The sequence below is a fragment of the Vitis vinifera genome, chromosome 7 (genome assembly GCF_030704535.1).
Source record: "Vitis vinifera cultivar Pinot Noir 40024 chromosome 7, ASM3070453v1".
NCBI classification, from domain to species: domain Eukaryota; kingdom Viridiplantae; phylum Streptophyta; class Magnoliopsida; order Vitales; family Vitaceae; genus Vitis; species Vitis vinifera.
The window spans coordinates 30567642-30589245 of record NC_081811.1 but is presented as its reverse complement, the minus strand read 5'-3'; the positions used below and the strand labels follow the sequence as shown (position 1 = coordinate 30589245).

At 32.4% G+C, this 21604-nt stretch overlaps 1 protein-coding gene and 1 long non-coding RNA gene across 6 annotated transcripts; one reads left to right on the top strand and one right to left on the bottom strand.

Moving 5' to 3' along the window:
* Positions 1-8621: 8621 nt before the first annotated feature.
* On the top strand, positions 8622-9548 carry LOC132254110 (uncharacterized). Its single transcript, XR_009466284.1, has 2 exons — positions 8622-8849; positions 9193-9548. It is a non-coding gene; the product is annotated as an uncharacterized LOC132254110 (long non-coding RNA).
* A 258-nt stretch (positions 9549-9806) lies between these two features.
* Positions 9807-20724, bottom strand: LOC100266296 (uncharacterized). 5 transcript variants are annotated; one of them, XM_059738773.1, is made up of 12 exons: positions 20466-20694; positions 20108-20309; positions 17624-17752; positions 17138-17310; positions 12992-13434; positions 12828-12918; positions 12165-12511; positions 11679-12046; positions 11415-11571; positions 11124-11285; positions 10939-11027; positions 9807-10248 (listed from the first exon to the last, which is right to left on the bottom strand). In XM_059738773.1, the coding sequence occupies exons 3-12, from the start codon at positions 17734-17736 to the stop codon at positions 10098-10100; spliced, it is 2094 nt and encodes a 697-aa protein (XP_059594756.1). In that variant the 5' UTR covers positions 17737-17752; positions 20108-20309; positions 20466-20694; the 3' UTR covers positions 9807-10097. The 5 variants fall into 5 exon arrangements, with proteins under 5 accessions (XP_059594756.1, XP_019076642.1, XP_010652996.1 ...); XM_019221097.2 differs by lacking the exons at positions 20108-20309; positions 20466-20694 and adding exons at positions 18151-18202; positions 18303-18317; XM_010654694.3 differs by lacking the exon at positions 20108-20309 and having other exon boundaries at positions 11415-11556; positions 20466-20724.
* Positions 20725-21604: the final 880 nt, after the last annotated feature.

The window sequence follows — 21604 nt, the reverse complement described above, 5'->3', positions numbered from 1 at the left end:
GGTAGAGGTAGTCCCACATATGAAGTATGGGACATTAGACTTTTGTCTGTCTTATGTTAGATGCCCCCGCTTAATTGTTGATGCCTACGTTAGCGAATTGTGTCTGTTCTTTGTCCGACACCTCCACCCAATTGTGTTGCCTACGTCAACAAATATAGGGCAAACTAGGTCAAACTTTATACTCCCAAAAGCTTAGGCCATGCTAAAAGTTTAAGCTAATGGGGGCAGATGTAGTCTCACATTTAAGGTTCAGCCAACATTGGTAATCAATATGGTATATTGGACTTCGTGTGGCTCATGTGAAGAAGTATTTTTGAATTAGATCAAGGGTCTCCAAAAAGCCCGCAGCCCATGGCCCGGCCTGAGCCCATTTCTGGATGGGCCGGGCCATGGGCCCCAATTTAGGCCCGGCCAGGCCTAGCAGGCTGGCCCGCCCGTAGGCCCACCACTTAAATATATATATATAAATATTCAAGAAATAGAAAAGACTACATTAATAAAAATATTCATTGCTAACTATTTTATTCATTGAATGTATACATTACATTTGAAAATGTGGGAAAAGTTTACATCACTACAAAATAAATACATCCCAATTAGGTTAGCACCTACTTATTTGTCAATCATTTGTACTTTTCAACCACAAAAATAAAAATAAAAATATGACATACATTTAGTAAAATATTTTAATCATTATCTCTTGGCGGTGATGACGAACTATCGCAAATCCATAAAGATCTTGATGATTTTAGTTTTTCCATATCGACAAGCATATTTTCTTTTTGAATAGAATCAAATATCCTTTTATCTGCTATTGCCCAGTTTTTCACACATATATTTGCTTCAATAGAATCCGACGCTAAGCTACATCGTTTATCACTAACTACTCTTCCACCTGCACTAAAAGCAGCTTCTGATGCAATTGTACTCACAGGAACTGTTAGTACATCACGAGCAATGATAAAAAGCACAGGATATTTGTGTTGTTGTGATTTCCACCATATTAAAATATCAAAATCTTCATCATCTTCAAATGAAATTAAATCAATATTAAGATATCTATCTAAATCAGTTGTGTTGTTTGGAGAACTATTTGTTGCCTTCTTTCGACTTTTTAACATTTCTAGAGCTCCTTTATAAAAAGATGAAGAACTTGTAGATGTAGGTGGTAATTTAATAGAACTAATATCATCACCATATTTTTCTTTATAATAGTTATATAAATTATATAATAATGAATTTACTTCATTTTTAATTTCTTCAATTTTTATTTGGTCATTAAAATAAATAATTGTTAACCATTCATCCAAAGCTTCAAATTTCAATCTAGGGTCCACAATTAAACCAAGATAAAAAATTAAAGGTATTTCTCCCCAATATTTTCTAAATTTTTCTATCATTGCAAATATTGCATCATTAAATATATCCAAATTTAAATATTTTTGAAGTACAATAAAAATATTAGTTATTTGCATGAGAACTTGGTTTGAAGATGGATAATATACACCACAAAATTTTTTTGTTGAAGTATCAAATACTTCAAAAAGATCTCTTAAAAGATCTGCAATATGCCAATCATAATCATTTAATACATCAATATCTGCTTCAGAATCATTGCTAATTAATTGTATTTCATATAGTTCTACTACTTTTTTATATTTTATAATAGTTTGTAAAAGTTTATAAGTGGAATTCCATCTAGTGGGCATATCCAAATTTATATATATATATATATTTTCATATTTAACATTTTGCAACAATAAAAAAATAATTCATGTTTTGCTTGAGAACTATTAAGACCCGCAGCAATGCCTCTAATTTTTGATAATGTATCATCAACGTGTTTTAATCCATCTTTTACAATTAAATTTAAAATATGTGTACAACAACGCACATGAAATATTTTATATTGATCTTCTTTTATTTGCCAATATCGTTTTAATCTAGATACTACTGCATCATTATTAGAAATATTATCTAATGTTATTGTAAATATTTTATCACGAATGCCAAAATTTATAATTTCATCATTTATTAAAGATGCCATATTTTTACCATTATGTGGAGCATTTATTATTTTAAATGAAATAATTCTTTTATTTAATTTCCATTCATTATCAATATAATGAACAGTTATACATAAAAAACCACTGTGAGTTAAAGATGTCCAAATATCAGATGTTAAACAAATTTTTCCTTCAAAATTTGCAAAAGAAACTTTTAATTTTCTTTTTGTGTTTCAAAATTTTTTATAAGAATTCTTTTAATTGTATTTCTAGAGCAACCTTGAAACTGAGGATTAACAGCTCGTTGCATTGTTCCCGTATAATCATGAGTTTCCATGAAATTGAAAGGTTGTTCTGCTCTTATTATATAACCAATCATTTCTTCACAACAATAAGATTCATCATAAGAAAATGTTTTTAAATTTCCACTTTCATCTTTATCTAATTGCATATAATTTCTAATATCTACATTATTTTTAGTTTTACAATTTTCATGATGCCTTTTTAAATGACTTGTACCTGCATTTGAGCCACCACTAAGAAGTTTGTTACAATTTTTACATTTTGATTTTATTTCTTTTTTATTATTTTCTAAATTTATTTCTATTCTATCAAAAAAATTCCATATATTTGAAGTAAATTTTTTGCTATCACATGCATTAGATGAAGAACAAGAACCACTTGCCATAATTATAATTATTGATAAAATATTATGCTAAAAATAATAAATGTAAAATTAAAATGTAACAAATAAATAAAAGAAAATGTGAAGTATGTTACTAAATTGGAGAACCAAAGCAGAAATTCCTTCAAATTTGAACTCTTTGAACCACCAATGCTTGTTTTTCACCACCAATAATATTGAATAATTTGAGACAAAATGCAATAATTAGAAATATTGTGGAATGGGAGAGAGCTTAAGAGTTGAGAGAATAGAAAAAAATTGAGGGTATTTAATATTTATAAGGATTTAAATATTAGGATTTAATTTAATTTTTTTTTTAAATGTCAAGATCGTTCAATGGTCATATATTTGATATTTATGAATTATGAGTGGCATGTTCAACGATCACATGACCGTTGAACAGTCAACTCACTTTTATTTTTTTTCAAAAATTATACAACATTTCTAATATATATATAACTAATGCAAAATAGTTACATAAAAGAGGGCCAACTCAGTTGGTGGCTAGCTCTCCTTGAATGCTTATGGATCCATAAGGGAAGGGGTTCCCTTCAAAACTCAAAAGTATTTTAATTCTTACCCAAAGCCTGCCCAGCCCGCCCGCCTAACTTGAGGGCCCACGAGCTGGGCCACGGGCCTTAGATTTACCAAGGGCCAGGCCCGGCCGGCCTGTTGACCAGTCAAAGGGCTCAGTGGTCCGCCCCGAGCTAGGCCATGGGCCTTACTCCTCCGGGCCGGCCCGGCCCATTGGAGACCCTCATAATTGATGTATATAGTGTAATAAATGTGTTTAATCCATGAAATTTGTTTTTCAATTTGAAAGAATCCAAAACTATTTTTAAATGTAGTTGCTAAAAAAGCTCCTTTTTTTATTGTATTTTTTAATGATATGTTTGATTACTAAAACGTATTTTTTTGAGAAAATAATACATGCCCAAAACATGGTGTCTATGATGGTAAAATTTTGAGAAAATGCATTGGTTATATTATTTTATTATAATATCAATATAATAATAAGTAAAAACAAATACAATAAGAACATTTGCAAACGGTGTCTTTGAGCCATGAACCATGTTGAACTAGTGATTGAAACCATTCTTGGTTTGCATTCAAATAATCAATATCAACTATAGACCTTATTGTATTAATATAGCAAAAAACCATGGTCAAGCAAAGAACTAGCCAAAAAGAAACTATTATAGATTTGAATTAAAGATAAATTATCCTTGTTGAAGACTCAATTACTTATGAAAGGCTTCCCTTGCTTCCTCGGAAATAGATTGTAAAGGATTAAAGTCAAATGTTATTTCTCCCTTCTTTCTTATTTTTCTTCTCTTTGTAGGGTTTGTGAAAGGAGACTACAAAAAATAAGACTTTTTTAACTCACACCTTCACTTAAATATAGTGGGGGACAGTTGCTTTGGAAATACATAGACTGAAAAGTTGTTTGATACACTAGGGGTATCAAATAGTATGGCAATATCAACAATTAGATCAAGAATCACATCATCATCAACACCAACAACATATGTATTAGTTACAATCGGGTCATCTTTATCTTTTAGGCCACCCATAGTATAATGTTTTGGGATTGTTGGTTGACTTAAGACTTCTAGAAGAACACCAAACACCGACTCTAACTTATTCAAATACTTGTAATAATCTTGTTGACATTCCTTTGGAGTAGGTATAAGTAGCAAACACAAGAATAACTATCGAATTCAAGTTAAATAATTTAATCAACAAACATAAACATATACAAGTATGAGTGACAACACTATCAAAATATAAGATAAAAAAATTACTCACATTGGAGTCCAAAATTTTTTGTTGGAGCTCAATGAACCTCGGTGTGGAAGTAGCACTCCAATTTAATATCTGTGAGCAACCCTTAGCAACATAATTATCATATTTCATTTTGATAATCACAATAGCCTCATACACCCAAACTTGGAAGACATGAAAATCCAACTAGATTATATGCCTCTTGTGCTATATTACCTTTTTGTTGCTTATTACTTCGTATCTTAACACCTAGTTCTCCAGGGCCCGTTACAACCCAAAAAGTGTTCTTTTATAACAAATCCTACCCCATGGATACTTATTAAAAAATTCCAAAAAATCAACAAGACCAACCCATTGCATGTCAATTAAATTTTTCCCCTATTTTCCAAGTAGAACATGCTCGAGAAAATACAACAAGACTAACTTTACTATGTCTTCATCTTTAAGATTATCAAACTTTTTCTTTTGCTTGTTATTATGTTTTTTCACTTCACCAAAAGAAAGAAAAACTTTCTCCAAATGATCACTATGCACTTTGTTTTCATCATTAAAGTAATCATCCCTTATTCTCAATGATGTTTGATTATGCTGAGGGATAGGACCAAAACTTAAACCAATAATCAATCCAAACTCATCTTGACCAAAACTCAATCCCTTCGAGCTTACTAAAAACCACATTTCATCATCCTTCTTTATAGGACATTGACACAATAATATGTGGTGCGTAATTTGAGCTGAAAATTTAAGATTTGGTATAAACAAAAATGTCCAAAGTAAGAATTCTTGAACATCTCTAATTGTTCATTATTGAGCTTCTTTTTAATATTTTCTATTATGGTCAGGTGTGATGCAACTTTTGATGGGAAGTGCTCTTTTATAGATATTTTAACTATAAAACATGTCTAGGGAGTAGTAGTCTATAAATTAAATAAAATAAAGTTAGTAAAGATTTAATACAAAATTATAAATATTGTACAATAACTGATTAATCTATTAGCAATTATTATTTTAGACACACTCCAATAGTTTACAAAATTTTAAAAACATTAACTAATAAATCTAACTCTATTCAAACACCATTGCATAACATCCCTAAAAAGTTAAAAAATCCCTAAAATTTCATAAATCCTCTAAAAATTTATCCTTAGTCATATGTTATTGCATAAAATCATTATATATATTTTTATTCACTATACATACATAATTGACAACAACATAGAACTACAAAAAATTTAAAAGTATGCAATTTATTATTTTGAATACATTTCAATAGTTCCCAAAATTTTAAAAGCATCAACAAATATAAACCTACTCAAACACCATTTTATAATACCCCTAAAATATTCAAAAACCCTATAAATTCATAAATTCCTTGAAAACTTATCCCTAATTAAATGTTACTACTTTGAATATATCTAATTCACTCTAAACACATGATTAATAATAATACAAAAAATTAAAAAATATTAATATGCAATCTATTATTTTTTAACACACTTTAATAGTTCCCAAATATTTTCAAACATCAACTAACAAACCTAAATTTATTAACTCCAAATACAAAAATGATAACAATGGAGAACCAAATATATATATATATTGAATACACTTCAATAGTTCCTAAAATTTTAAAAATATTTAAGTAATAAATCTAACCCTACTCAAATACTATTGTATAACATCTCTAAAAATTCCAAAAATTTATAAATGTGAAGACTACATTTACCGATTCAACAGATTCACTTCCCTCTTCTATTGGTAACAAGGATTTTTGCTTAGTAGGTCCACTTTCCTCTTTCGTTCGTAATCAGGACTTTTGCTTTTTCACCACCATTTTAAACCTCTTTCTCTTATCACTTTTCAATGAACTCATTTTTTTTTTTCATACTTGAAGATACAATATGAGATAACTTGATAAAAACATAAACAAGAATTTTCCCCGGGGTTGGGAATGAAATAGAGGATGAGAGGTGAAAAGATTTTAGAGTTTGAGAATTATAGACGAGAAATTTTTTAGGGTTTCTAAAGAAAAGATGAGGAGCCCATTTTGTACACCTAAAGGAAGATAATGAAGTAGAAGAAAAGTTCTTGAAGGGAAATAAAAAAAAGAGGCATTTTTGTCTCAAATGAGTGATTTGTTTTGTTTTTTGATGGGTGGGTTATTCTTTCGATCCATGACTAACTTGATTGTTGGAGAGAAGTAAGCCTGAACGGCCCATCCCCTTTCTTACCCCTTTGTCTCCTTCAGAGAATGAACGTGACATCTGGTTTAACCATACTTGGAGGACAAAACAATTATTTTGAGCAAAATATTCTTGTTTAGACCAACCATGTATTAACGCTCATGGTTTTTAGGCTTTTACTCCCATCCTTTCATCCCTTAAAGACCCTTTGATCCTTTCTTTTTAAAAGTCTGACTTTCATTTTCTTTTATATGAGAAACATTCCTTTGCCAAGAAACAGATAAATAAATATAAAAATAATTTTTTTTTAAAAATTGAATAAAACAACTACATAAATCTAATGAAGAATAACTATATACCTAGAGAGCAAATATAATTACACAATGAAAAGTCTCAATACTAATAGGGTATATAAGAGATTAATATTTGGCCGCTTTATGAAAAGAGAATTCATCCAAAGGAGCACCTCTAACCTCTTTGTTCTTATTCATTTACTACCGTGGGATATTTCCCCACTAAAAGATTGAAAAACACTCCTTCCCTATATACATATTAAGATTTAGAGTTCCGTTTTTAAAAAACACTCCTAGTAAAAAAGGTGTTCTTAAAGAAAAAATCAAACATTTGGATAAATTTAGAAAACCCTTTTAATTTTATTTTATTTATAAAAATCACTTGTTATGCTTTCTAAAAAAAATACTTAAAAAGGATGCTTCCCCTAAAACCAGTTCCAAAAAAATTACTTTCACTAAAAACATTTCTAAAAAAAACTCATTAACAAACACACCCTTATTAAATTTGCCTGTCTAATTTCAATAAAATAATAATAAAAAACTTATAATTAAAAACAACTTAATATAAAACTTACGATTAAAAATAATTTCATATAAAATTTTGAAACATGTGAAAAATATTAGGTCGAAAACTAACATCAAAATGCAAAGACATCCAAGTGAATAGCTAGAACCACTTCGGCAAGCCTGGAGAAGGCAATGAATAGTCTAATATCCTCCAATTCCTTCAAAATTCATCTGTGACAAATGTTACAAGGAATCAACCAACCAAACAAATCCAATAATAATCGAAAGGAAGGTAATGCACAAAAATGTTTCCATTAGGGTTTGGTGCTTGTTTCGTAAGTCCCCCTACATTTGCCTTAGGCTATGTTTGGTTCCCGGAAAATACGAGAGAAATAAAATTTGAAGGAAAAATGGAAGGAAAGAAAAAGCTAAGGAAAGGAATATAAATTTTTTCACTTGTTTGGTTATCCATGGAAAATTGAAGAGAAAAAAAAATTCATTTTCTTTTGTTTGGTTAACCACGAAAAAGAGTCAAAGAAAAATTGAAGGAAAACAAAATTAATAATTTTTTTTAGATGGTTATCAATTTGTTGAATAATAAAATAAATTTTATGCTCTTATTTTCTAAAAATCTATTACTATATTAATGAAATTTATATTTGTTATTGTTAAATTATAGCCGTGGAGAATTAAAGTAATGTTAAAACAACTTCAATAAAGAAACAAAAAAATACAAACCACGTGAAAAATAAAATAAAATAATAGAGAAAATCTCTACTGGCATATAAGAGTTAAGCATAACGACTTAAAAGTGACTTAATAATTTAATTTAATTTTTTTTATTTAATCTAAATTTTTTCAGTTGATTGCTTTAAAAAAATAATTATATAAATATAAAAAATAATTAAAAATAAAATATTAAATATAAATTTTATTTTTAAAATTTATTTTAAAACATCAAATATAGATTAAAACAATTCATACCCATTTTTGTTTTCCAAAAACATTAAAAAGTAGTTCATACCCATTTTTGTTTTCCAAAAACATTAAAAAGTAGTTTTAAAAAACGTTGGCAAACACACCCTTATTGAAAAAAATATACAGTAAAAATATATATATATAAAAGAAAAAAAATAAAAAAAGAGAGAGAAGGGCCAATAGAGTGGGTTTACAAGGGGCATGTGCTCTTCCATTGAAACTCGCTTTCAACTATTTTACAGTTCGACTGTCCGAAAACTGAACAGAAAATGAAAGCGTTTCATTCAAAACGCTCGTTGATCTCCGAGATTTCACCTCTACTTTCTTTTTATAACGCCGCCCATCTGAGATGTTTTGGAAGTTTCGCTCGAAACCCTGCAAAATTTCCTGAGCCCTTATACCGAATAATCAGGTATCTCTTTTCTTTGAAATATCTGTATTGATGCTCTGTTTGTCTCGTGAGAAAAAATTAGGGTAAAGAATGGGAGTGAGGAGATTTGGAGAAGGAGAGGGGAAAGCTCATTTCCAGGTAGCCAAATGATGGTGATGAACTTAAGTGGATTGAGGGTTTGGTAAATTAGGCCGACACTATAGTTTTTTATTGAGAAAAGCATGGGAAAAACAATGGGAGATGAGAAAATTTGGAAAAGAAAATAACCATCTATTTTGAAGAATTCATTTCATCCATGGGAACTTGATTTGAAGAACGCCCGAGTTGTTGAAATCTTCGCCGACCATCGCGAAGCTTGGCACAGGGAGGAGAAGCGTATGGTGGACTAGATCCACGCTGCCGCAGAAGAGATCGCCTGCCTGAGGGCCAAGGTGGCGGAGCTAGAGCAGTTCGAGACAGAGCTGAAGGCCAGGGTGGAGGAGCTAACTAGACAGGGGTGAGAGAGACGGAGGAGATGCTCGGTGACGACATACCACGAGCCCCGATAAAATTTTCCCCAATTTTCCCTTCTCTTTTCCTCATTATTTTTTAAGGAAAATAGTAGGGAAAACAACATGATATTTTCTTTAACATTTTCCTTTATATTTTTTTTCCATCATACTTTCCGTCTCATCCAAACTAAAGAAAATAATTTTCCACAAGATTTTTTTTCCTTTCCTTAGCATTTTCCGGGAACCAAACATAGCCTTAGTGTTCCATCCATACTCAGGCCTTGGAAATATTCTCCTCTCTACACTCTACACAAGTCTGGTCTAGAAACATGAACAAAATTACACCGAGTTGCTTGCAAAAATCGTATCCATTGAAGTAAATATAAATGTATGCTAAAAACCTCCAAAACACTCAACAGAGCCCAATAAAAACCAAATTGTATGATCCAACAGAAAAAAAAAATGATGGAGAAACAGGAAAATAAAATGGTGTTAGATCATGTTTTTCCATAACTATATGCCTGTTTAATATGAGAATGCTGAAGGTCATGTACAAAAATTGAGGCTCAATCCCAATTAGATTGTTCTTCCACCTTTGATAGGACGGGAAACCAAAAAAAAAAGATGGCCATTCCCGCCGCCACCTTGATCATGGTTCCCACAAATTGTCCCAAAAAAAAATTGGAGAAATAAAGATTGATATTCTAAAACATCCCATTCAGGGCAGAGTATACTGAGCTTAATACCTTAGCCTTGAATATCATACGCATAAGCCAAATTAGTCTTCCTTCCACTTGTTGACATACTTGAGGAAAGCAACAGCAGGGTTGTCCCTGGGTGGAGCCCTCACCCGGGTAGACCTCCGCAGCACAGCCTCTTCCATTGCTATCTTTTGCGCTACATCTTTTGATCTCTTTTGCAGTTCAAAGCTAGAACAATGGCATTGGATTAAACAACAGATACATTAGGTCAAATATGAAAGAAAAGTACCTAGTTACTCTTCCCTGAAATAATCTCACCATTTCTTAACTATTTGAAAACATTTGGGAAAACAGTTCTTAATTGTTTTCAAGAACACAATTCTATTTGCAAACTCAAACATGAAGAACTGTTTTTTCAACTTATTCTCCACAAGGCAACCATGTACTTATATGCTTTAAGGGTTTCAAATCATCCATTACTCATGAGAGATGGGGCTACCACTTTTGATAGGCTACCTAAGTTTACAAAGTATTCTCTATAATTTCAATTGTTGCTCAAACAACTTTATAAAAAACGACTAAAAACACCTCAAATTTATTTAAAAAAATAATCAATTTTCAAAACAAATTCTTATAAAATTGTTTTTTGTCAATTGCTAAAGGGGTTTTATGTTAGAAAATTGTTTTATGTTCTAAAAAACATAAAATTGTTTTCAAGCACAGTTTACAAACAGGGCCTACTATACCCACACACAAAGCAAAAAGATTGCTTTCCAAATGGCAAAGAATTCCAAAATTCTATAATCCATGGAGAACTTTTTCCCCTTGAACAGGATCAGCCAAAAGGAAAAAGAATTCAGAATTTTTGCAATAGCATGGTGAGGTAAATCGTCTCTTTAAGAACAAGCATAGACTAACCATATTTTGTTATTAGATTTTTCTAGCTGGCTTTGAAGAGCCCTCTCTCTGACACCTTTGCGGTTCAGTGATCCTTTGAATGCATCGAGCTGTTCAAGAATGTCAGACAAGTTATAAATGCATTCACACATAAATATATATTATCTGTAGTCATCAGTAGTTTTGAGCACATGAAGGATGAATACCTCTTCCTTGGTACTGTAGTAGCCCCATTGCTTGGAGTCCCAACTCTCAACAAATATCCTTCCATCCCGCCGGAAAAACCAATACCGATTATAGTCTTTATCTTTTCCCAAGGGCTCTGTGCGTATAAACCGTTTGTCTATCTCTCGTTGGAGATATTCTCTCTGTGGGACAAGCAGTGTCAAAAGAAGATAACATTAAATACATAAACACACGAGCACCCAGACACGTGGGAGTGCACATAGGTCTAACTACATATCACATGAGAGGGAGTGTAGGGAGATAGGTTGCACCCTCTGTTCTATACTCTTCTTTTCAGTTGTTTCCTTCTTATCAGCCTTTGGTTGTTGCAGAGTCATTTTGTTTGCTTCCTTCTTAGAGGGATCTTTTCCACTTTCTGGCTGGTCTTTCACATCCACCTTCTGCTTCTTGGAACTTTTTTTCCCATCACTATAGGAAAATCACATCAAACCTTGATTTTATCTTCTTTTTTTTTTTTTTTGCAATTTGTAACAAAAAATATATTTATTAAAGAAAAAAGGAAAACAAATTCAAACCTGTTTCCTAATGCATCATCACTGGTATTGTTATTCTCCAGACCATGCCCATTAGCTTCCTGAACAGCAGCAGATTCTGCCTTCAACCGTTCCTTCTCTTCTCTTTTCTTTCTACCTTCTTCAATTGCTTCACCCCTTTTTGTGGCTGCAAGTGTCTGGCGCTCTTCAATATATTCATCCAACTTCTTCCTAACAAGATCAGTTGCAAGGGTTTGGGCAATCAACTCTCTAAATATTCCTAACTTAGCATGAGTTTCCAAAAGGCCATAATGACCTCGCTTAATTGTTGGTATGCAAGAAGACAGTTCAGGCATTTCTACCATTTCTAAGAAATCACACAGATACTCTGTCCAAGTGATTATCGTTATCTGAAATGAAAAGACAGCATCAGCAAAGCAAAGAAAGTTTCAAAAGATTACAGGAAAAACAAGTATTTGTTTTGTTGTGAGGAGCAAAAAAGTTCTGCATGTCAGTAGGATGTTTAACCTTTGGCTTCCGTTTTTTTTCCTGTATAGCAGTGAAATATTGCCCATCATCTTTTACAAGCAAGCGAAGAAGAGCAGAATGAGTTTCCACAATGATAATCAGATTGCTGTCTTTGTGGCATATGGCATTCTCAAAATCTTGGAGAGAGAATGGGAATAAATGCAACAGCCTGCCAAAAGATGAAACAAAATCCCAAACCATTAAAAGATCCCCAACACAATCCATTGGAACAGTGAAATCCCTTGATGGAGAGGGTCGGTCAGTGAAAACTGGATCATCTGGACCAGGCCGCACCAACAGATCATCAATTGGATAGTTGATGGGTTCTTCCTTTGGTTCAAAATCTTCTGCAAATTAAGAAATGGAAAGCATTATGACAATTGCTAATAATAAGAGGCTGCAAAACAGAACACGCAAGTTTGAAAGAAAGAACTCAAGCAAAAAGCATCTAAGCAAGGAAAACATTCTCCACCCACCCACCATGCCCCAAAATATAACAAGAAAATATAAAACATCAACTAAAATCCAGCAACCAAGATGACTGTAGAGAAGTATAAGGCAGTAATCTGGTGTGAGATGTCACCAAGTATACCACATGCTAAGAGCATCAAAAGTGCTCGAAGTGTAGCCTGACATTGAAATTGATCCAATAAGTAAACCCACCTTTTTCAGCACTCCTTTCCATGACCAAACCTTCAGATTTCTCCCTTTCCAGTTTATTCTTAGATTTCCCAACTTGCCCATTTCTTGTTTCCTGAAGTTGATAAAAATGAAGATAAGTAATAAACTCCAGGAAGAATCCAGGAAAAGTAAAACTCAATAATTACCGTTATGTTTTGCTTATCATCCTCAGTTTTCCGTTTTTTCTTATTGATGACTAGATGACCATCCTTGAAGAAATATTTGCTTCTTATCTCTTCCGGAGGATCAGTTGAGATTGCATGCTCCTGTGCCCATTTGTCATGAAGCACCCAAGGAACATTTCGGTAAGTAGATTCTCGTATAAAGGACTTCAGAACTTCTCTAGTAAAAGGCAGCTTTTTCCGTATCAGATCTTCTGCATTTACTACTGCAGTTCCAATTCTTTTCTTATCTTTGTCAAGCCAAGCCACCTCATACCGGGTTTTGTTGTCACCTTCCTCCAGAACTTTTATTATTTGGCATAAAGATACACAATCATCCCTCTTTCCATACAATTCCTCGCCTACCAACAAATGGTACTGTAACTTCACAGTTATTGTGTTAACGAGATCTTTTAATGAGAGCATGCCTGCCAAAAAAAAGATTGTTGAATATTATTTAAAACAAGTACACATGTACTGCAAAACAAGGCCAAGGGCCAAGGCAAACAGAAACTCACAACAGAATAAAGGAGCAAATAAATACTGTAGTTAATTAAATCAAAATATCTTAGCCACACACCTGAAAGCTTTCAGGTCAGATTTCCCACAACCAAAAACTGGTTCTCACAGACTACAGGAAGGGCTAATTTAAGTGGTCGGTCCAACCACGGTACAAGTTCAATCCATCTAGCTATTAAGATCGAGGGGTTACATCTATGGCATTCAGATAAAACAAAATCCTGAATTATTTAGAAGTTTTATTATTTATACTGGACTTTACATCAAACAGAAACAATGTATCTCATAACATTTCAAAATTTAATGAACTATTCATGAAGTTCTGAGTGTAAATAATTCTTCAAAAAATAAAAAAGATGAGGCTTCTATTTAAATCATACTGGATTTTCACATGAACGATAGACAGAATATCTAGAGAAGCAATAAATTTACGAACTTCAACTTGTCACAGTACAACATATCTTGCACAAATTGATCCCAAAAGGAGGATCTGAACTGACAGTTAGTCATCCCAGCTAGAGAGAGAAAATTTAGTATATATCATGTAAATTATCTATGGTTGAAGCCAGTTTAATCAAGCATCCAAATCTTTGACAAAGTGACTCTTACAAGACTTATGGATTAGTTGTTATCTCTGATTGCAAGTCAGACAGACCAAGGATCAGGTGGTCACAAAGGTTTGATACTCATCTTCTAAAATTCCAGAGAATTTGATTCAATTCAATTGTAAAATATAGAATAATAATAAGGGATGCAATACGGTATAACATGTCTATGCAAGCCCTGAGATCACCAAGCCAAATTGTCAACTTAGGTGCTCTTGAGCATGGTGGTGGAGCCAGAAATTTTGGTGAGGGAGGCAAAATAACAAATTTGTGTATTATAATAAATATAGATAAATTTTCATATTTTAGAAATGGTAGCATTGGTATCATTCAATAAAATAAGTAATTATTGGTATTAGCTATAAAAGAAAAGAAGAATTTATAATATGATAAATTAAATAACAAAAATATTAAAAACATTGACAAGAGAGTCTTAGATTTTATTAAAAGTTTATAAAAAAATTCAAATAATGTTAGCAAAATTTTTTTAAAAAATTTTAGAAATATTTTGTTAGAGAACTTTTAGAAAATTTTAATAATTTCACTAACATTTTTTTTTTTGGATTTTTTAAAAATAATTAAATATAAATCATCTGATAATCTATGATGCAATTATAATGTCATTATTAAAACTTAGGTAGCCAACTCTAAATTAATAAATGCTTGATTGAACCTAAAAATCTAAACATTTATAAAAATCTTTAAATTAAACTAAAAATAACCTACCAACAAAAAACAATATTTGATAAAATATCAAATATTTAAACAAAATTAAATTTTATCAACAATTAAATAATATATATTTGAATAATTGTGTATGTATTCATGAATTAACAACTACTTGATTAAACCTAAAAGTTTAAACATTTAAAAAATCTCAAAATTAAACAAAACATAGCCTACAACCAAAATAATAATAATAATAAAATATCAAACAAAATTATAAAAAAATCATTTTGTTAGATTTATTTTATGTATATTAGGATTTAAATAAATTTAATTTCATTCACATTAAATAAAATTAAAAATACAAACAAACAAATATTTTATAAAATCTATTCAATATTCATGTTTATCTAATTTTTTATCCTATCCATATTTTTTTTCACAAACAAAATTAGTTTTTTAGAGGGGGCAAACTTGCATTTTTATTTTTTTAACTTCCTAAATCAACAAAAGAAAAGAAAATTTTTTTTTTGGGTTGTGGGGGGGAGGAGGGGGGGGGGGGGGGGGGGGGGGACGACGCTCCACCCTACTTGAGCACCCAGGCAACCAACTATCAGCATGTGGGGTCTTTAGGTTCTACACTCTCCAAACAATATATTGCACGTTTCCATGATTAATATCATCTGGGTCGATATTTCACTCTGAAGAACATTTTCAAAAGAGAATGAGATGAAGCAAGCTTTTCTTGTTTTGCCTTGGTTTCCTCAATGCAAGATTGGTTAAGATATAGATCAATTGCTCAAGCACTATCTACTTGCCACCTTGTTATACAATAGGATGGCAAAACATGCTGAAATAGCACTTAGAAATTGAAAAAATAAAAAACTGAAGAAGAAAAGAAGCAATTTGCCTAGAAATTTGAGATGAAAACTGATCTCTAACTGCAAAATGACCACAAGGAGACGCATCAAAGTGACCCTCTCAATTCAAAAGGGGACATTTTAATGCAGGTCATGGAGACAGTGAAATTCCAGTTTTCCCCTTAATCCCTGCAAATGTTCTCAATATGTAATTTTTGATAGGTCATTTTTATTTTTTATGTGTTCATCAACATGTTATCTTACTTTACAAACCTTAATAAGCACCTGCATGACCTCACCACATCATCCCCAAAATTTATGGAGACACTATCTATTGAGTTACTCTGAATAAATTAGCAATCCAGCAAGCCTGCATTTCCAACCTCAAAAAGCAATATCCCTCGTCTCTCTTGTCAGATACCCATATCTCTAGGAGTCCACTTACTTATGAAATGACAACTGAAGAACCACCTTTATTAGAAAAAGTGATCAGGACCCCTAGGCTCAGGTTCATGCAATCCTCTAGCATAGCTCTAGTTTCAGCTTCAGTGGAAAAATGAATCCCAGCAGGTGCAAAATATGGAACTCTTTTGATCCCTTCCAATGCCTCCTAACACTCTACAACACTTTTTTTCCATATAGAACCACCATTGAAATTGTATTTGTCTAGAGACTATTCCTGGAACTGCTATCCTATTCAAGCAACCACGATATGATTATATATAATAAAGATTAACACCAGTCCCACTTCTCAGGGATTGGACCTTCTAGCTCCTTATTCTTGCCCTACTGGTTATTACCAATACAAATCCTGGAAAAATGAATCATTTAGCATCACTTGGTTCATCATATTGTTTGCAATCATGGTTTATCCGCATGGTTACCCTAAAGAAGGACCAACCTGAAGCACCCCAGAGCTTAATAGTGACCTAAATAATATGACCTGACACTTGCCTATTACTGAAACTCTTCAAGGTACAATCTTTCAAATTACAAAAAAAATTCCCAACTTGCAATTAGAAGGGCACGCACACCATCATCATACAGCGCAAAGCTATCAGATGGCAATAGTACAAGCATCAAAATCTAGTACAGTACATAGTCTTGATATGTCTGAATTGGCAATCCTACCAATGATAATATGTTTGGTTTAGCAATCATATCAATAGAATAGTTTGTATCTAACAACAATTTGTAACAGATGTGTGTACATGAACAAAGGCTTAAAGATGCAATTGTTTTTTGAAGGCAAAAGCATACAGTGAAGCGTTCTAACCCAAAAGAGAGGTGATGTTTTTAAGATGGAAAGTAACATACAACCAAACTGCAAAAAGAAATTGTTGAACAGAACAGCAACATTCAATTTAAGAACTAAAGATGACCATTATTATAAGCTATAAGATCTACTCCAACTTATAAAGGAAAATGAAAGGCAAAAGAGAACATCAAGGTACGAGTTCATCAAGTTAATGAGTTCTTACTGAATTGAACAGTTTGCAGCACAGATGGAATTAGCTCATATGGGAACTTCTGAATTTTTTCAGTTGCATTGAGCTCTGATACCAACGCTTCCTCATACGTCAAGTTAGTTTTTGCAGTAACTTTACATGTCCAAACTCTCTGACGGTATAGATTAATCTTGGTCAAATATTCACTTATCTACATTAAGGAACTCTCTATGGGGTTTTGAGATGATTTAGAAAACAAAAGAAATTAAAATTTTGAATCTTAGATTTTTCACAATTTGAAAACTAAAACAGAATAAAACTCCCAATCAACACACTCTTGATACAACTATATGGCCTAGTTGAGTAAATTTGTTCAATACTTGAAATGCAAAACAATTAAAAACATAAAGTCATGAGCTTCTCTCTTTTGTTTTCTTTAGTTTCTCAGAAACAAAAACAAAGAGTAATGTAACACCCAATAACAGATGACAATAACTTTGACTTTTAAAATCAGGATACTCATAGTCTCTAAATATCTCTCTTGTGAAACGAATTTGATACACATGCTGGCGAGGCTTCAAATCTGTAGGCGGTTCTGACAGCACATAAGGCTTTCTTTTCAGGAGAGGCATTGTTGTAACTCACTTCCTGCAACACAACAGGCACAAAGAAAGAGAAATTACAACAATATCCCAAGCAAGATTAATTCTTGACCAAAAAATCCACAATTATAAGCAAATTTTTATCAGATATGATTAATAGAGCAATATCCAAGTCCTATATGTCATCTGATTACCAAAGAGGCAATAAAATGAAATAATTAAAGTCTTGTTAAACAGACATTAAAATAGCTCTCATGGATGTTTTCATCTTCAAGAATGAAAATGAAGAACATGATCATCTTGGGACCTTTTTTTTTTTTATGAGAAACAACAATGTTATATATTAAATAAGGATTTAAAAGGTACAAAAGAAGGATGAGAAATCCTCCTAAAACAAAGAACTAAACAAATGGAACCTCCAAAATACTAAGTAAACCCACACACCATAAGGAGAGCATACAAAACAATCTCCCTTTGCTAGCCCACACCTTTGGACCTACAAACCAAAGCCAATCAAGTTGAATCGCATTAAAGGGAATGCCTTGAAAAGTTGTTGTGTAAGAGACCCAAAAGGAAAATAAGAAAATGAATTGTACCCCAAAGAACCTTTGAAGTCCTTGCCTTATCCTAAAAAATTTTGGCATTTCTTTCCTGCCACACAACCTAAATCAAAGCCAAACAAGCAATTTTCCACAATACCAATCCCTTGTATGTAATAATCATCACGTCACAAATACTCCTAGGAAGAACCGAGTTCAACTTAGCCAATTCAAATGCCACAGCCCCAAAGCCAAAGAGGAATGAAAAAACAATGATCTATCGATTCTCCATGCTCCATACACAACATACAAACATAGGGATTTGTAGGATCTCCTCAGTTGTGGCATGTCATTGGTGTTTGTCTTCTTGTGTTCCAATAACCAAGCAAAGGACTTAACTTTAAGAGGGACTTGGGATTTCTAAACAAAATTAGTAGGGAGGAAAGGAATTGGGTTAGAATGATTGGACAAAGCTACAAAGAAAGACTTTACTATTAATAAACCTGAAGAAGATAAGGACCAAGCAAATGCATCTAGAGCTAATGGAGATAAATGCAAATGAGTAAGAGAGGACATTAGTCTTTCTAGACCCTCTATCTCAAAATCAGAGAAGTTACAACGGAAGTTACAATTCCAAGAGAAAGGCTAAAAAGACCCAAAAATTAATGAGATAAAAAGGATTTTAACTGTGACAATTTTGAATAGAACTGAGAATTAAGAACCCAAAAGTTGATCCCCCACCACAAGTCTTCCTAAAAATAGATTTTAGCTCCATCCCAAGTTCATCATCCTTGGATCTTTCTCATTAAGTGTTTGCATTTTAAAACTAGAGAAAAAAATTTTTTTTAATCAAACAGTTCTCAAAATGTGTTATTGATCATGTTTCCCGAGTTAGTTTTATTTTTACTGTTCTCAAAACCCTAATTTTTTCAAATTTCAGATTTCATCATCATTTGTATTTCAAGAAACATGAAAAGCACACCATCAGACCTTGTCTAGACAACCACACTTCTTGGAGACAATGGCTAAAATTTTTGGAAACCAAAATAGCATAAAGATATAAGAAAAAACATTTCATTTTCTTCCATTTTACTCACCTTTCTCAGCAATCAACCAGATATGACCAGACCCAAATGCAGTGTATAGAGAACGAAGACCCTAGAATGCTATTTTGGTGATCCATAAAATAAACAAAGATGAATTCGTGCATTAATCAATACCATATTCTCCAAAAAAAGGCAGGAAATAAAATTCTCAACTCTCTGTCACCATCTGCATTTCAAGAAACTCAAATTTTCGCACCATCTGACCCTATTTAAACCATCCATCTCAATTTAGGCAATTGTCTCAATTTTAGACTAACACAAAGCAACAAAAGACATAAGAATACAAAGCGTGGTTCGTTAGCAGAAACAAAATTAGTTTTTTCTCAAATGGTCTATTAGATGGGGCGAACCGCGAACTTTTTGAAAATGTGGGAAACAATATTTCAACATTCCCTGAAAATGACCCATTTTTAAAGAAGTTTCACTTTTTTCTTAAATCTAATACCAAGCATGTTTTCCACATCCTATTCAATTTGCCATTTCAAAAAACAACTCCAGACATTTCAAATTCTTTCTTTTGCCTGGGCTATGTCATCAACCACCCAGACTGAACAAACCTAGATGCAGCACGGCAAAAACAGAAACCCTAGAATGCTACTTCTGGAGGATTCAGAAACAAAGAAAGATAAGAGGGCAAACATCAGCCAATGCAATATACTTCCCAAAAAGGAAAGGAATATAAAACAACTAATTTTCGCATATTTAAGCCTTTCATCATTTGCATTTCAATAAATCCAAAAGGATCTACCATCTGACCTAGTTTAAGCCAATCCAACTCAGTCGAGACGATCGTTTCCCGTCTTAGGAAACCCACAACAACACAAGACATAACAACACAAACATTCCACTTTCCTTTCAATTTCCTCACCTTCCTATGCAGCCAAACAGAACATGAACATACCCAGATGCATCACACCAAAACCAAAAACCCTAAAATCCCATCTACGCAGATTCAAAGCTGAAAAAAAACAAAAATCCATGCAGCAATCATTGCAACGCATTTCGAAAAATCCAAAATCAAAAGAACCACCACTATTAAACTCAAAAAAAAAAAAACCCTAATCGACACGCATACAAGGAAAAAAAAAAATCAAAAGCTAAAAGTCAAAATTACCGAAGATGTACGGAAACTCCGAGTTCCCGCCACAAGTGGATGCGGCGAGAAACTGAGAGCAGAGTGAGCAAAGTGGTAAAGAGAGAGGTACAGAAAATGGATGAAGTGGAAAGAAAGACAAGGATGGGATTTTCTGGGAAATTTTCTCGAGAAAATGTGTGGAGGCAAAAGGGAGTGAAGAGAGAGAAGGCGGTTTTGCTTCGTTTTTTTGAGTTTTTCTCTCCCTCGTTCTGGGGGGAGAGTATTTATAATGAGCGGTGGAGTTTTGGTTTTGGAATTGGAGCCCCAAATGTTTAGGTAATTACAAAATGACTCGAATTTGGGCAATTTAGAGAATATTAATATTTGCATACGTAATTTTATTTTTTTGCCATGGGACCCAGATGTTTGAGTAATTAGGAAAATACCTGAGGTTTTGAGTTTTGAGGAAAATACTTTAGGCTTGTTGGGGATTATCCCTCGTTTCTCCTAAAGAAATAGGTGTTATGGTGAAATGAATTTGAGGAACATATTTGGGTGTTAAACGTCTTTTCATCTATTTATATTCTAAATAGAGAACAAAATCGTAATCCCAATTATTTTTATCAAATTATAACCCTAATTTTATCTTCAAAACAAGAAAGAGAATGATTTCGATTTACAATTGTGGCGATCTCAATTAGGGATAAATATAACAACGGTTCAACCATACCAATATCATCATAATTCATCACTGAAGAAAATATGAAAATTAATGACAAAATAATATTCATAATAAAAATATTACCATAACCATCTAAACTAATTAGTTGTGTGATTACATCTTTTCTCATCTATGTCACGCAAAACCCTAGCTCTAATAATTTTTTTAAAGTGAAATCCTAATTCCAACATCAATAATAGAGAGTAGGACTCTAGTTAGTTTAACCATATTCATGTTAGTGATTAATATGCACAAACATGGTTAAAGCTACACAAATGTTATCATTGTCCATCATTGAAATTATCATAGTCATGTATCATGACTAAGAATATCGATTAAAAATGACATAATAATAATATTAAAACTCATTTTTTTTTTTGTAAATATATAATAAAAACCAATTCTATACAAATATTTGTGTTTGAATGCACGTTTGGGTAATTAACATAAAACAAAC